The 14627-nt window shown below is 35.1% G+C and overlaps 4 protein-coding genes across 4 annotated transcripts; 3 read left to right on the top strand and 1 right to left on the bottom strand.

The window, feature by feature from the left end:
- Positions 1-975, top strand: LOC133323470 (antigen 5 like allergen Cul n 1-like). The gene is made up of 3 exons (XM_061532395.1): positions 1-120; positions 255-649; positions 714-975. The coding sequence occupies exons 1-3, from the start codon at positions 1-3 to the stop codon at positions 973-975; spliced, it is 777 nt and encodes a 258-aa protein (XP_061388379.1).
- Positions 976-5544: 4569 nt separating this feature from the next.
- Positions 5545-6428, top strand: LOC133323469 (antigen 5 like allergen Cul n 1-like). Its single transcript, XM_061532394.1, has 3 exons — positions 5545-5664; positions 5719-6113; positions 6173-6428. The coding sequence occupies exons 1-3, from the start codon at positions 5545-5547 to the stop codon at positions 6426-6428; spliced, it is 771 nt and encodes a 256-aa protein (XP_061388378.1).
- A 4540-nt stretch (positions 6429-10968) lies between these two features.
- On the top strand, positions 10969-11406 carry LOC133323468 (antigen 5 like allergen Cul n 1-like). The gene is made up of 2 exons (XM_061532392.1): positions 10969-11213; positions 11286-11406. Exons 1-2 carry the CDS (start codon positions 10969-10971, stop codon positions 11404-11406), a joined length of 366 nt encoding a protein of 121 aa, XP_061388376.1.
- Positions 11407-13474: 2068 nt separating this feature from the next.
- LOC133323467 (antigen 5 like allergen Cul n 1-like) lies at positions 13475-14338 on the bottom strand. The gene is made up of 3 exons (XM_061532391.1): positions 14255-14338; positions 13804-14198; positions 13475-13736 (listed from the first exon to the last, which is right to left on the bottom strand). Exons 1-3 carry the CDS (start codon positions 14336-14338, stop codon positions 13475-13477), a joined length of 741 nt encoding a protein of 246 aa, XP_061388375.1.
- Between the last annotated feature and the right edge of the window lie 289 nt (positions 14339-14627).

The raw sequence follows: 14627 nt of genomic DNA, 5'->3' as shown, positions 1-14627 counted from the left end.
ATGAATAAGTTTGCCATTATTTTAATTGTCAGCACTCTTAGTGCCTCGGTAATCGCCTACGATTATTGTTCGACTAAGTTGTGCAATAAAGGAGTGACACATATTGCATGTGGCGACAAGGTAAGCTTATAGAGGAGAGGCAGATATTAAAGTACCCAATGAAAAGCACTCTTACGAGATTTAAGTTTTTACAATAGTTTCAAGTGCACAGTTCTAAAAAAATGTTCGTAACATGAATCAAAATCTAATTTCAGGAATTTGATGAATCATGTCCCGATAATGCTGCCTTTGTCCACATCGATGACAATCTGAAAGCAGAAATTGTCCGGGCGCACAATGAAAAACGTAATCTGGTAGCTGGAGGAGGTGTAAATGGTCTGGCACCTGCTTGCCGTATGGCCACCATGGAATGGGATGATGAATTGGCTGCCGTTGCCGCATACAACGTTCTCCAGTGCAAAATGGCTCATGATAAGTGTCGCAACACCGAAACCTTTAAATATGCTGGTCAAAATTTGGCTTGGCGGTCATTCTGGGGTCAGCAAAGTTATAGCACGCTTTTCCAAAAATCTTTTGCCATGTGGTACGATGAAGTTAAGGATGTTAAAATGGATTATCTCAATGAGTTCCCAGTGGGCTATAAGGGACCGTAAGTTACAATACATGTTTTTCAAATGTACAATACATTTATTAAAATTATTTTTAAATTTCAGTAAAATTGGTCACTTTACTGTTATGATGGCCGATCGTAACATTCGTGTTGGTTGTGCCGCCGCCACTTATGATGATACCAGAATCGATGGTGATAGACAAATCTTCTTGATTGCCTGCAACTATGCTACCACAAATATGTTGGGTTTCCCCATCTACAAGAACTGCAGCTCTCCAGCCACATCATGCTCGACCGGTACAAATCCTCAATATCCTAATTTGTGTTCTACCTCCGAGGTGTATAATGTTAATAAGTGGTACTAAAAATATTGTTAAATCTTTTATTGCTGACCTGAAATGAAATAAAAAATTGTATAATTCATAGATCTTCGTGTTTGATTTCCAAAAAATATGTTGTACATGGTAGTTCATTTTGCACACATAGAGGTGTTGCATAATTCTATGTATAATAGGACGGTATGACATCAAAGCTTTCATATTTAAGAAAAAATTTTAAAAATTCTGCAAAACACGTCGCTACTACTTCTGAGTGGTGACTGTCTCAAAGGGCCCACGATTTGGAATAGTCTCCTTATTTCCATTTTTGGTATTATATAGACTTTATCAATATTTTAAACGGATATGAGTGCTAAAAGAGTAACATATATCAGCGTATAAATCACTAATTATGGTCCATATTCTGACATAGCACCCACATTAAAAGTCCTGTCTCATTATCAGTATTACGAGGGCTATTACATATTCCTGCAACATTTAATGGCGCCATTCTATTGGAAAACTTGAAATTTTTTAACATAAGCACATTTTGACGAATGATATGAACTGTGTTCATATCAAAAAACTGAATTAATTCGTGAACATTTTCCTGAGATTAAAGAAATTATCAAATTAATAAATAGGTTCACTGTGCCTTAAATGACGTTTATAAGATCACCAAAGTTGACGAATCATGGATCTAACCTATGAACCCAAAATTGAACCCAAATATTAGCCAAATTCAACCCAAATATTAGCCATTCGTAAGAAAGTACTTCAAAGCAAATTATCGCATATTTCTTGGGCAAAAGTGGTCATTTCCATATGACCACTTTTTTTCGCGAGAGCAATGAAACCAGTCAATTCTGAGAGGTACACCTTTGTCATTGACGGGATCCGTCATTGGATGCCCTGACTTGGTCAACGATTTTCGTCAACCAAAGATGCTGTTGAAATGTTCAAAAACATGCCCATTTCAGAGGACGAAGAGGCTTCTTAACGCTAACCCTTAGATTTTCCGAGCTCCAGATGCAACAATTTTCCACATTGACTTATGGGCTCTCAGCCTAATAGAATTCCAAATAATTTTCATATATTTCGGTCAGCACAGACACGTCGTTGTCCGAATTGTACTAACTCAAATATATATTTAATAGTAATGTCATGTAATGACATTAGTGGAATGCCCAATTCCCACCGATAGAAATCACAATATTAACAAGTAAAAATTTTCAGGCGGTGTTGCCGACAGATATATACCCTTATGGTTCCCAGAGGTCTTACACACAGGTTTTATTATTCGCTTTTTATCAAAGAGGTTTCGGATTTAATGACGTGCAAAGTTTGGTTTAAATCGAATATTTATTTCGCCTAATATTGGAAATGTTGACCCTTTGTGGCGGAGGTACCAGAAGGACTTGATCTAGGCTTGATAAAAATAATATGTTGTGCAAAGATTGGTTCAAATCGGATAGTCCGTTCGGAATGTATTATTATTATTTTTATTTATTTTTTTTCACAATTTTGAACATTTGTTGGGGAGAAACCCGATATTCCCCAACCCCGAAAATTTGAATGAAATAGGTTACTGCCTTCGAGAATTATTGTGCCCACCAGCCGGCCAGACAGGTGGATCCACATCTTTGATGGAAATATGCAGGTTTATGTTTTATCCGTCATTTCCCACCGAAGTGTGTGTAATTTAGCACATAAAAGTTTACCGATAAATTTTGTGTTGCATACTAAAATACCCACCTTCTCACCTTTACAGGCTTTGTTGTATGTGTTTATAACCCAAATACGCCAGGACATTGCTTACTTGTGTGTCAATTGAAAACGGCGAAATAGATGAAAACATTTTTTTAATTAACCGAAAAATGTTTGCATTTATAGAAAATGACTGAAATTCTATTTTCAGAAAACAAAAAATCCAAAATACGCATTGTCAATGTTGAAAAATTTCAACTTAATATTTTGATACGCAATGCGTTTGAGGTGAATAAAATCGTACGCATACGCATAAATTTTGGTATGACCCTGAATGTTTTGAAGTTTTTTTAGCATTCCAGGTTTTCATAGAGTCAAAACACCTTTCAAGCAAATTATCGATGAAGGTCCATGTCAAAACATAGCCCCAATATGAAGACGGGTCACTTTTGGTTTTTGGAAAGCATTAGGCATTCCGGATTGTCCTGTATTTTCCAAATAAACAGACTAGGAGACAATTTAAAGTGACATAGTTGCCATATAAAGGCCTCGAACTTTCATAGCCTACAACCTACCGATGTTTCACTACTTTAAAATGACTACGCTGATACAGATTTCCGTTATGTAATTGCAAACCTCCACTATAGTATTGAGGATATACGAGTATTAGCTTCGTCATTCCTGGGAATAATTACTTTAGATTCTACAAAATAAAATTAAAATCTCTTAAGATTTTTATGTACTTCGATGATGCGCTATATATGTTATCCTCAATTCGGCAACGATACCTTAATCTTAAGGTTTTTGCCAAATGAATTGACTGTGATTTAGCATTTCCGGTTCTATGTTAAAAAAATTCGATTGCCGTTATTTTTAGGACTTTGAATACTTTCCTTCTAACTATTTAGCTTTGTCCTTATATTTAGGGTTTTTAAACGGCATTTACATTAGAACTTTTTTCCGGGTTAACCTACTTTATGAGGATCTATTTGACATGTATACAATGTAATTGACAATTGAAACACACTGGGTTAACGAAATCCGGTACAATGTAAACGTACTATTACTATTTACCAAAAGCAATAAGGAAACACTTCACCACTTTACGTATATACAGGAAGTGCTACTAAGATTTTTCATTGTAGCAGATGTAGTATTTTTGGTGGACCATTGGCATGTTATCAGCCACTGAGAAGCGAAAGCAAAACATGAGCTTGTATTTATCGGGTACATACCCCAAGGGTGGGTAAATACACATTTGCTGGTATTTATTTAGGTATTTACAAAATAGTGAATACAATATCTTATATTTCCGGGTTATGAAATCGTTTCAAAATAGATAGTTTTATAATACTTTATAAGCACGTTGATAAATACTTGGGTAGATTACCAAAATTTGAATCGCATATATACATCAAAAAACTACTGGTATTGATCAATGTTTTCATATAGCCACCATATAACCGTACCTCCCGATTAAAGGTATTTTTGTATCTATTATAAACATTTTACTATCAAATTAGCTGTAATTTGCCATAGTGAATTCTAAACGCATACAAAATGTTCATGCCAAACTTTGTCCACGTTTTCTTGTAGCCCCCATTCAACGGTTTCCGATTTCTGCTATTTACCTAAAAGTTGGGTAAGAAATATTTAACAGCCGAACCACTTGAAATAGGCTTATAAAATTCGACACAAATCATTCATACATCACTAGAATTCCCGGTATGGGGAATGAGGTATTTGAGTCCACGTTTTCAACTGTTGGTCAGATTTAGCCTCATTTTCTCATTTTGTAATTTGGTATATGGTGTATTCAATATAAACTTACTAAAAATGGGGTGCCGTAGGATGGGGGCTATACGAAAAGATGTACCTTCGTTGACATTTTGTACCCATTGAGAACTCACTGTACCAAATTTCAGCCAATTTGATTACAAAATATGTATAATAGATAAAAAAATATACAATTTACGAGGTATTTATTTAGCCACTGCCCCTTTCTAGTATACTGCAATCTATCTATACACAATGTCATTTCAATCGGGTCGTTGGTGTACCATTAATATCAATTGAGCAAAATTATTTAAATCTGGAAAATATGTATGAGATTTATATGCAAATCTGAACCGACAGACCCAATTCAATGAGCTATGCACAATTATCAATATTTGTTATTTGAATTTTGCCTTGTAAGGGCAGTGATCATTTGAAAGTAATTTTAAGTGATTATTTATACTCTTTCGAGTCGAGCTTGATGATGTAAGTTTTGCAATGAAAAGGAAAGCCAGGAGAAGAACCTACATACCCACTATTATGCGACGCGTTTCGCCGTTGGTTAAGCAGTTCATCAGGCATATTGGGCTATGTGGCTTACAAAGGTAGTACGTTGATAACTTGTATTTATTCCGCCCTGATGCGAAACTTTCACATACCATTCTACATTTTTTAAATATTAAATAAAAAATTAAATATTAAAAAAAATAATTAAATATTAAAAAGTGTTTTTTTTTAAAGAAAACACATTTTATTTCGAAAATCTAAGCGGATAAATTAAAGTACGCCTATTGAGACTAAAATCATGGTCGGAACCTTCATATGTTTTAGGTGCGTTCCCATTAACACATCGCCCTCAAAAAAAACTAGAACAGTTGTAAATTTCCACCCTTTGCTATGCAAATAAACAATTAATAAACTTTATAACTATTTGACAATCATTGTGTACATCAGAAACAAATCGTGAAACCCAGATGCCAGAATACAAATACAAACTTGTGCATTTTTATGATACGACCTTACATTATCTGTAGTACGCGTCATAAAACGTACATTCTATGTGAAATTTGTAACTATATAAGAAGTACATAGCCAACAATATGCTATCACAAGAGTTTCAACAACCACAGAGATATGAATCCGTTAATAGTTACATTGTGCCTCACGGCTGTAATTGGTGTTACCAGAGCCACAGATTATTGTAATACAACGCTGTGTAATAAAGGAGTAAAACATATAGCATGTGGTAGTACAGTAAGTTATTAACATTATCCTTTTAGATGTATTCTAACTAATTGCGTCCTCTAGGACTTTGGCCCAGAATGCCCACGAAATGCAGCTGAGGTGCCACTGGATGATGCTTTTAAGGCCAAAATTGTTCGGGCTCACAATGAAAAACGTAATTTAGTTGCCGGTGGTGGTGTCAATGGTTTGGAACCAGCCTGCCGCATGGCCACCATGGAATGGGATGATGAATTAGCCCGCCTGGCCGGTTACAATGCCCGTCGTTGTCAAATGTTTCACGACCAATGTCGCAATACTGAAACTTTTAAGTATGCCGGACAAAATTTGGCATGGACAACATATCAAGGTAGACCAAGTCCTGAAGGTCTTTTCGAAGATACCTTCGATATGTGGTACGATGAAGTGAAAAATGTTAAGATGAGTCACATCAATTTGTTCCCGGTGGGCTACAAAGGACCGTAAGTGAAATCCTGTTTATGCTGTATTTCAAAAAAATATTTAATGAAATGTTTTTCAGGAAAATTGGACATGTCACAGTCATGTTGGCCGATCGTAATATTCGTGTAGGTTGTGCTGCAGTCACATACGAATCTCCCTATTCTCCTACCGAAACCTTTTCGATAACCTGTAATTATGCCACAACTAATATGGTTGGATTCCCCATTTACAAGAGCTGCAGTTCAGCTGGTTCGTCATGTACGACTGGAACAAATCCCCAATATCCCAATTTGTGTTCTACTTCGGAAAAATATGATGTCAACAAGTGGTATTAATCTTTGAACTCATTGACTATGATCTGGCACAGTTTTGTTATGATTTTTGGAAATAATAAATAAAATAAATCATTAGAAAATAATTTTTGTTTTTAGTAAAAATTGAACAGCAATGGTTCGAAATGAGTCGAATTCTACTCGAGCTTGAATTACTAAACCTTTAAAGTTTTACAACAAACTTATTAAAGCCCTATTACCAAAATCGGTAAGTGATCGTCAACTACCGTTTTCGCGGAAAATGATGAAGATATACAAATATTTGAGCTTTGCAACATTTTCATATATATTTTTCAGGAGGTACACCCACCTAAAAATTAATTTATAAATATGTAAAACGACTAATAAGGATAGTACAAAAGTCGGACGGGTTGACTATATGATGCCATACACACGTTATGATCCCCTTCGGCCGGGGATTTCAGACTTCCTCCTATGGACAGATACCAACACCGGCTACGCGACAGAATTTTCTTGTTTTTTAGCGTTCTAAGGCCCTTATCTTTTGATCCACAACAGATACAGCCACATATCGCACCATTTTTGAAAGGGCAAATTGTGGTCTATCATTGGAATCTGGGTTGGGAAGGGACTATAATGGACCCAAGTTCGACTTTTAGGGAGTTTTTCAAAAAAAAATCGGGGACCTAAACCCAGTTTTTTGACTATATCTCCAAAATGGTTTGAGATAACCCCATCATATTACCACTCAATGGAAATGTATTTTTATAACCTTTAAAATATACCCATTTTATATTAAACGGATCCTTAGAACCTGATATAACCGGGTACCGTACTCGAACTTCTAGAGTTAAGCCCAGTACGCTATGGCAAATTTCGTGCAAATGGAATGACTTTCAGATACTTTAGTGCACCAATTACCTAAAATCGGATGAATATACATATGGGAGCTATATTTAATAATGAACCGATTTTCACGAAACTTTGCACACATCATTCTAGTCTTAATTCAGTACGCTATGCCAAAATTCGTGCACCTCAAAAAAAAATCCAGGGACTTTAGTGGTCTATTTACATAAAATCGCGCGAAACTATGTATGGGAGCTATATCTAAATCTGAACCGATTTTCACGAAACCTCGCAAACATCATTCTAGACTTAATTCAGTACGCTATGTCAAATTTCGTGCAAATCGAAAGATATGTAGGGGCTTTGATAAAACATTTACCTTAAATTAGACGAAGATGTATATGGGAGCTATCTCAAAATCTAAACCGATTTTCACGAAACTTAACAAACATCATTCTAGACCTAATTCATTACGCTGTGCCAAATTTCGGGCAAATCGAAAGATATATTGGGACTTTGGTACACCATTTACCTTAAATCCGACGAAAATATATATGGGAGCTATACCTAAATCTGAACCGATTTTCACGAAACTTTGCACACATCATTCTAGACTTAATGCAGTACAACATGCCAAAATTCGTGCAAATCAAAAGATTTGCAGGGACATTAGTGGACTATTTACTTAAAATCGGGCGAAAATATATATGGGAGCTATATCTTAATCTGAACCGATTTTCACAAAACCTAACACATATCATTCTAGACCTTATTCATTACGCTGTGCCAAATTTCGTGCAAATCAAAAGATATATAGCGGCTTTGGTACACCATTTACCTTAAATCGGACGAAGATATATCTAAATCTGAGCCGATTTTTACGAAACTTAGCACACATCATTCCAGACTTAATTCAGTACGCTATGCCAAATTTCGTGCAAATCGAAGGATATGTAGGGACTTTGGTACACCATTTACCTTGAATCGGACGAAAATATATATGGGAGCTATATCTAAATCTGAACCGATTTTTCCCAATTTCAATAGGGTTCGTCTTTAGGCCAAATAAGTGATCTGTGCCAAATTTCATCAAATTCGGATCATAAATGGGACCTCTACTTTATTTACAATTTTACATGGACAGACGGACGTAGATGCATAAATCGACTCAGAAAGTGATTCTATGCATATTATCAACAGGAACCATGGGTCTATCTCGATTATTTTTGCCTGTTACAAACATATGCACAAAGACATAATACCCTGTACCACAGTGTGGTGAAGGGTATAAATATGGGCCTATGTGGACAATTTTCAGCAAAAATATGATTTATATTTGAGGAGGTAACTTCATATGGGGGCTATCCTTAAAAGTGAACCAATATTCATAATTTGGTAGTAGTTGCTGCCTAATGAGAACCCAATATTCCAAATTACAGCCAATTAGATTGAAAAATCAATTAAGGATAAATTCTGTTGAAAAACGTGTCCAATAGCTTCAAAATATCGAATATTGTGGGAGGCAATCTGAATAATCGGGCCAATATTGAAAGTTGTGTGTAGGAAAATCTCCACAGATTTGGAACGCAAAATTACAAATTACAACCAATTACAAAAACCACAAACTACCGAATATTGGAGGATACCCTAAAATGTGTACCGATTTTCAATACCGAACATACTAGGAGTAGTAGCAATGTTTGTGCAAAATTTCAAATCTCTATCTTAAATGTTGTTTGCTCTTGCTATCTCAGGTGAATATTTCAATATTTCCATCTTGTGGTGAATTTGGAAAAAAAAACACAGTTGGACGGGGACGCCTATGTGATACTTTACACGACTTTGGGTATGTACAAGAGGTACTTCTAAGATTCTTTGTGTCACCTACAAATATATAAACACATGTATATAGCTATCGTATGAACTTGGATAAATGCAAGGATCTTCCTTATTTTCTAACTCGAATTGTATTAAAAAATAGGGAATTTTTCAAAAATTAAGTTTCACATATGTGTAAAATATCCTGTTGGTCGGATAGACGTGCATCTTTGAACGAAATTATGTATGGGATCAATTGGAGAAACATTGGGTACTTAGGGCAAAATTTATCAGTTAAGTCAATAAGTTATATTATTATTGGAGTTTTCTGTGATGTGTTATTTTCGCATGGAATGGAACTAAAAATGTTATCATATTTTAACTGCAATTTTTTCTGGCTATTTAGTAAGGATTCTTATATGACAACATTAAAAAATTCCTACAAGTATAGACTGAGTTTTTTGCAAATTTGTTAAGAATATAAGAATTTGCTTAGAAGTTCTGAATTTAGCGCCTCTAAATCAGTTATTTCGACTCTGTGCGCTGTCTCAATCGGACATATATTGGAACTTTGGGAGCTATTGTTAAATTAGAAGAAAATATATATTAGAAATATATCTAAATCTGAACCGACCTTCACCTATTGCAATAGGTTTCGTCTTGTGCTGTCATCTCATTCCAACAATCACGTTCCCTCCGCTCTTGTAGATGAATTTTCGAGAGGAAGTTTTTTTTTTAACCGGAACATAAAAAATAGAAATTGCGTGTTTTTGTCGACACACCTTTAAATTTGTGTCACTGGGGTCTCAAATCACATTTTATAATAAATTGTTGAATTAGATCGAGTACCAGCAAAACACAGTCCAGTATCTAAATCTGAACCGATTATCACGAAACTTTACACACATCATTTTAGGCTCGATTCAGTACGCTATGCCAAATTTGGTGCAGGGACTTTGATACACCATTTACCTTAAATCTGGCGCAAATATATATAGGAGATATACCTAAATCTGAACCGATTTTCACGAAACTTTACAAACATCATTATATACTCAATTCAAAACACTATGCTAATTTTCGTGCAAATCGAAGGCATTGGTACACCATTTACATTAAATCGGACGAAAATATATATGGAGCTATATCTAAATCTGAACCGATTTTCCCAACAAGGTTCGTCCCTGGGCCAAATATATGAGCTGTGCAAAATTTCATCAAATTCGGATTATAAATGCGACCTGTACTTTGTTTACAATTTAACATGGACAGACGGACGGACATGCATAAATCGACTCAGAAAGTGATTCTATGCATATTCTCAAATGGAACCATATGTCTATCTCGTTTCCTTTTGCCTGTTACAAACATATGCACAAAGACATAATACCCTGCAACAGCGAGTGGTGAAGGGTATAATTCCTTAGGAGAATACCGAATATAAAACTCATACACATCGATTGTATAGCCATTAAGAACCATAGGGAATTTTCTAGAAAACGAATTTCATATGTCTACTAGCCAGCTGTTTAGTCTGTTTGTTTGGTCTAACTATACAAAAATCTAGACAAATATAAAGTTTTTATTTTAACAAATATTTAATAAAACATTCTAAAATCCAAATATTATACCAAATGTTTGTTCACTTAATATACAATAAGTTCACAAAAAATTAAAAAAAACCCGTAATTATAACAATATTTGACAGCTGTTCAAATGACCTTGATCTTCAAATAAATATATCTACATGAAAAAAAACATCTGTCAAATGTCAACTAATTAAGACGAACAATTGTAAGATCTCGATATCGATGATAAACTAAAATCTGAAATTGTGCGCTTACACAATGAAAAACGTAATTTTGTTGCCGGTGGTGGTTTTAGTCATTTATAGGCTGCATGTCGTATGGCATCCATGGAATGTGATAAAGAATTGGCTGAAATGGCCTCCTATAATGTGCTACAATGTAAAATGACACATGACAAATGTCACAATACCGAAACATTTATATATTCTGGCCAGAATTTGGCATGGAGTTCTTATTATGGAAAACCAAATGCCACAAAACTCTTCCGAATCGCATTTGCCCAATGGTATAATGAATATAAGGATGTCAAAATGGACAATATTGATTCGTTTCGTTCTTCCTACAGTAGGCCGTAAGTTAAAATTGCGACATTAATTTGTTCAATGGAGAATAATTTTGTTCTTGAAATGCCTATATATTTCAGAAAAATTGACCACTTTACCGTAATGGTGGCTGATCGTAATATCCGTGTGGGATGTGCTGCAGCCACATATGATGACACAAGGGTTTCATCGGTGCTGTTTTATTATATCCCATGCACTTAAATTCGAATTATTAAGAACAATTGGTTTATATTGGGCCTACAGGTCTTTATAAAGATCAATTGGTCTGTATCGAGGCCGACTGAAAGTGTACAGATACCATAGATATGCAGAGAGACCACAGGTATCTATAGAAACCACAGGTGTGTTTGAATACTAATTGGTCTACTGTTTTAATTGATTCATTGTTTTAAGTCTTAAAGCTGCAATGGCCGATTTGTGTGTATATAGAACACAGGTGTTAATATAGTCGAATTGGTCTGTATAGAGCCCTTTATAAAGATCAATTGATCTATATAAAGACAGAGTGTATGTATACCTCAGGAATGCTGACAGACCACAGGTCTTTATAAGGACCAATTTGAAATCGAGAATGTGGAGGGATCCGAGGATCCGATTGTAGCACGTATTGTATTTTTACCATCCATTGAGTCCGGTGTCAATCCAAGTGTTTTTATACCCTTCACCACACATATGTTTGTAACAGGCAAAAGGAAACGAGATAGACACATGGTTCCTTTTTAGAATATGCATAGAATCATTTTTTAAGTCGATTTATGCATGTCCGACCGTCCGTCTGTCTGTCCATGTATTTTTGTGAACAAAGTACAGGTCGCATTTATGATCCGATTTGGATGAAATTTAACATAGGTCACTTATTTGGCCCAAGGACGAAACCTATTAAAATTGGGAAAAATCGGTCCAGATTTAGATATAGCTCCCAATTATATTTTCGTCCGATTTAAGGTAAATCGTGTACCAATGTCACTACATATATTTCGATTTGCACGAAATTTGGCATAGCGTAATGAATTTATCGAATCTAGAATAATGTGTGTTAAGTTTCCTAAAAATCGGTCCAGATTTAGATATAGCCCCCATTATATTTTCGTCCGATTTTATGTAAATGGTGTACCAAAGTCCCTATATATCTTTCGATTTGCACGAAATTTGGCATAGCGTAATGAAATAGCTCTAGAATGGTGTGTGTTAAGTTTACTGAAAATCGGTCCAGATTTAGATATAGCCCCCATATATATTTTCGTCCGATTTTATGTAAATGGTGTACCAAAGTCCCTATATATTTTTCGATTTGCAAGAAATTTGGCACAGTGTACTAAATTAGGTTTAGAATGATGTATGTTAAGTTTTCTGAAAATTGGTCTAGATTTAGGTATAGCTCCCATATATATTTTCGTCCGATTTTATATGAATGGTGTACCAAAGTCCATATATATCTTTCGATTTGCACGAAATTTGACATAGCGTAATGAATTAGCTCTAGAATGATGTGTGTTAAGTTTCCTGAAAATCGGTGCAGATTTATATATAGCTGTCATATATATTTTCGACCGATTTTATGTAAATGGTATACCATATACAGCATATATATCTATGCTTATAATTGATATCATAATTTTGTCCCTGGTCCTCTAAAAATTCAACGTCTTTTAGGTTTCATCTGTTGGATATATCGAAAGTGGTGAAGGGTATCATATAGTCGGCCCCTTCCGACTTTACTACTTTTCATACTGGTTTAATATTAATTATATGCTCCACATATTCTCTGGACTTTCTGTAGTTATTTTACATTACATTTTGTTGTTGTCATACTGTCCTATTTTTGTCCTTCTGGTGAAAAAAGCATATCCTCGTATTTACTGTATTCACGTTAAGGCCCCCTAATAAAAACGCACCGTCTCAGCCTTTCTGCATAGCAAATTTGGATACTTCCCCCACTTTTGAAGTACTATAACATAGTATGCAGGCTGTTTCAAATTCCACCTCCTCCGACAGGTGTGGTGACAGAACCAGACCTGTGGACGTGGAGACATCAAACAAAAAAAATTATATTCAGATTATTCGAATTTCATGTTGAACCTTTCAAAGCTAGTTTTAATTTAAATATTATATTACACGTAGTACAATGCGAATTCCATTATTATGTAATTTTGAAAGAAGAAAAACTCATATTTTAAATTTATCGGGACTAAAAGGTTTTATTTTTTCCAGAGGTCGTATCATATTTCAAAAAACAACAATAAAATAACAAAAACGTCAATATTTCAATTTAATACCACTTATTGACATCATATTTTTCCGAAGCTGAACACAAATTGGGGAATTGAGGATTTGTTCCGGTTTTGCAATTTGTTGCTGGTGAACTGCATTTGTCATATATGGGGAACTCAAGCATATTTGTGGTGGCATAATTACAGGCAATCAAGAATATTTGACGACCACCATCAACTCTGGTATCCAAATAACTGGCAGCAGCACAGCCCACACGGATATTACGATCGGCTACCATAACAGTCAAATGACCAATTTGACTGAAGAATAAAGATTTTCAAATAAATTAATTTAAATGTTACATAAAAATGTACAATTCCTACTTACGGTCCCTTATATCCACGAGGATACGAATCAATGAAATCCATTTTAACATCCTTAACTTCATTCCACCACAAAGCGAATGAGTTACGGAAAAGTTTTGTGGCATTTGTTGCTCCCCAGTATGATCTCCATGCCAAGTTTTGACCAGCATACATAAAGGTCTTGGTATTGCGGCACTTGTCATGGGCCATTTTACACTGCAGAACATTGTACGAAGCAATTTCAGCCAATTCATCATCCCATTCCATGGTGGCCATACGGCATGCAGGTTTTAGATGGTCAACACCGCCACCAGCAACCAAATTACGTTTCTCATTGTGGGCACGAACAATTTCGGCTTTCAATTTATCATCGATTGCAACAAAGGCGGCATTGGAAGGACAATTTGAATCAAATTCCTTAAAAATTAAAATTATTAAATTGAAATTTTGTAAATGTAGTCTCTATATGTTACCTTTTCACCGCAAGCAATATGTGTCGTTTTATTAAAGCATAAATTTGCTGTACAGTAATCGGTGGTGGCCTGGGCAAATGCCATGAGCATACCGAAACTTAAGATGGCGATAAAGGTCTTCATACTTGCTTGAGGTGTTACTACTCAACACGATTGTAGGTGTTTAACTGATAGTGATTAGCCTAATGGACTCTTCTTATATATGTTTACAGACACGCTTACAGGTGCTCCCCAGACATGTTTCGATATCAAGGTCATTTCAATAAATGTTGATAAGGGTATGTAAATATTACAATTAAAGACGTTATGATGTTACATCGTTTCTTCTTTATCTTTGGGTTTATTACGTTTAATAAACACAACAACATATTTC

Source organism: Musca vetustissima, unplaced genomic scaffold (genome assembly GCF_032173495.1).
Source record: "Musca vetustissima isolate MV318-11 ecotype Yass unplaced genomic scaffold, APGP_CSIRO_Mvet_v1 utg4689, whole genome shotgun sequence".
NCBI lineage: Eukaryota > Metazoa > Arthropoda > Insecta > Diptera > Muscidae > Musca > Musca vetustissima.
The sequence above is the reverse complement of the archived record's forward strand: the minus strand, read 5'-3'. Positions and strand labels throughout refer to the sequence as shown.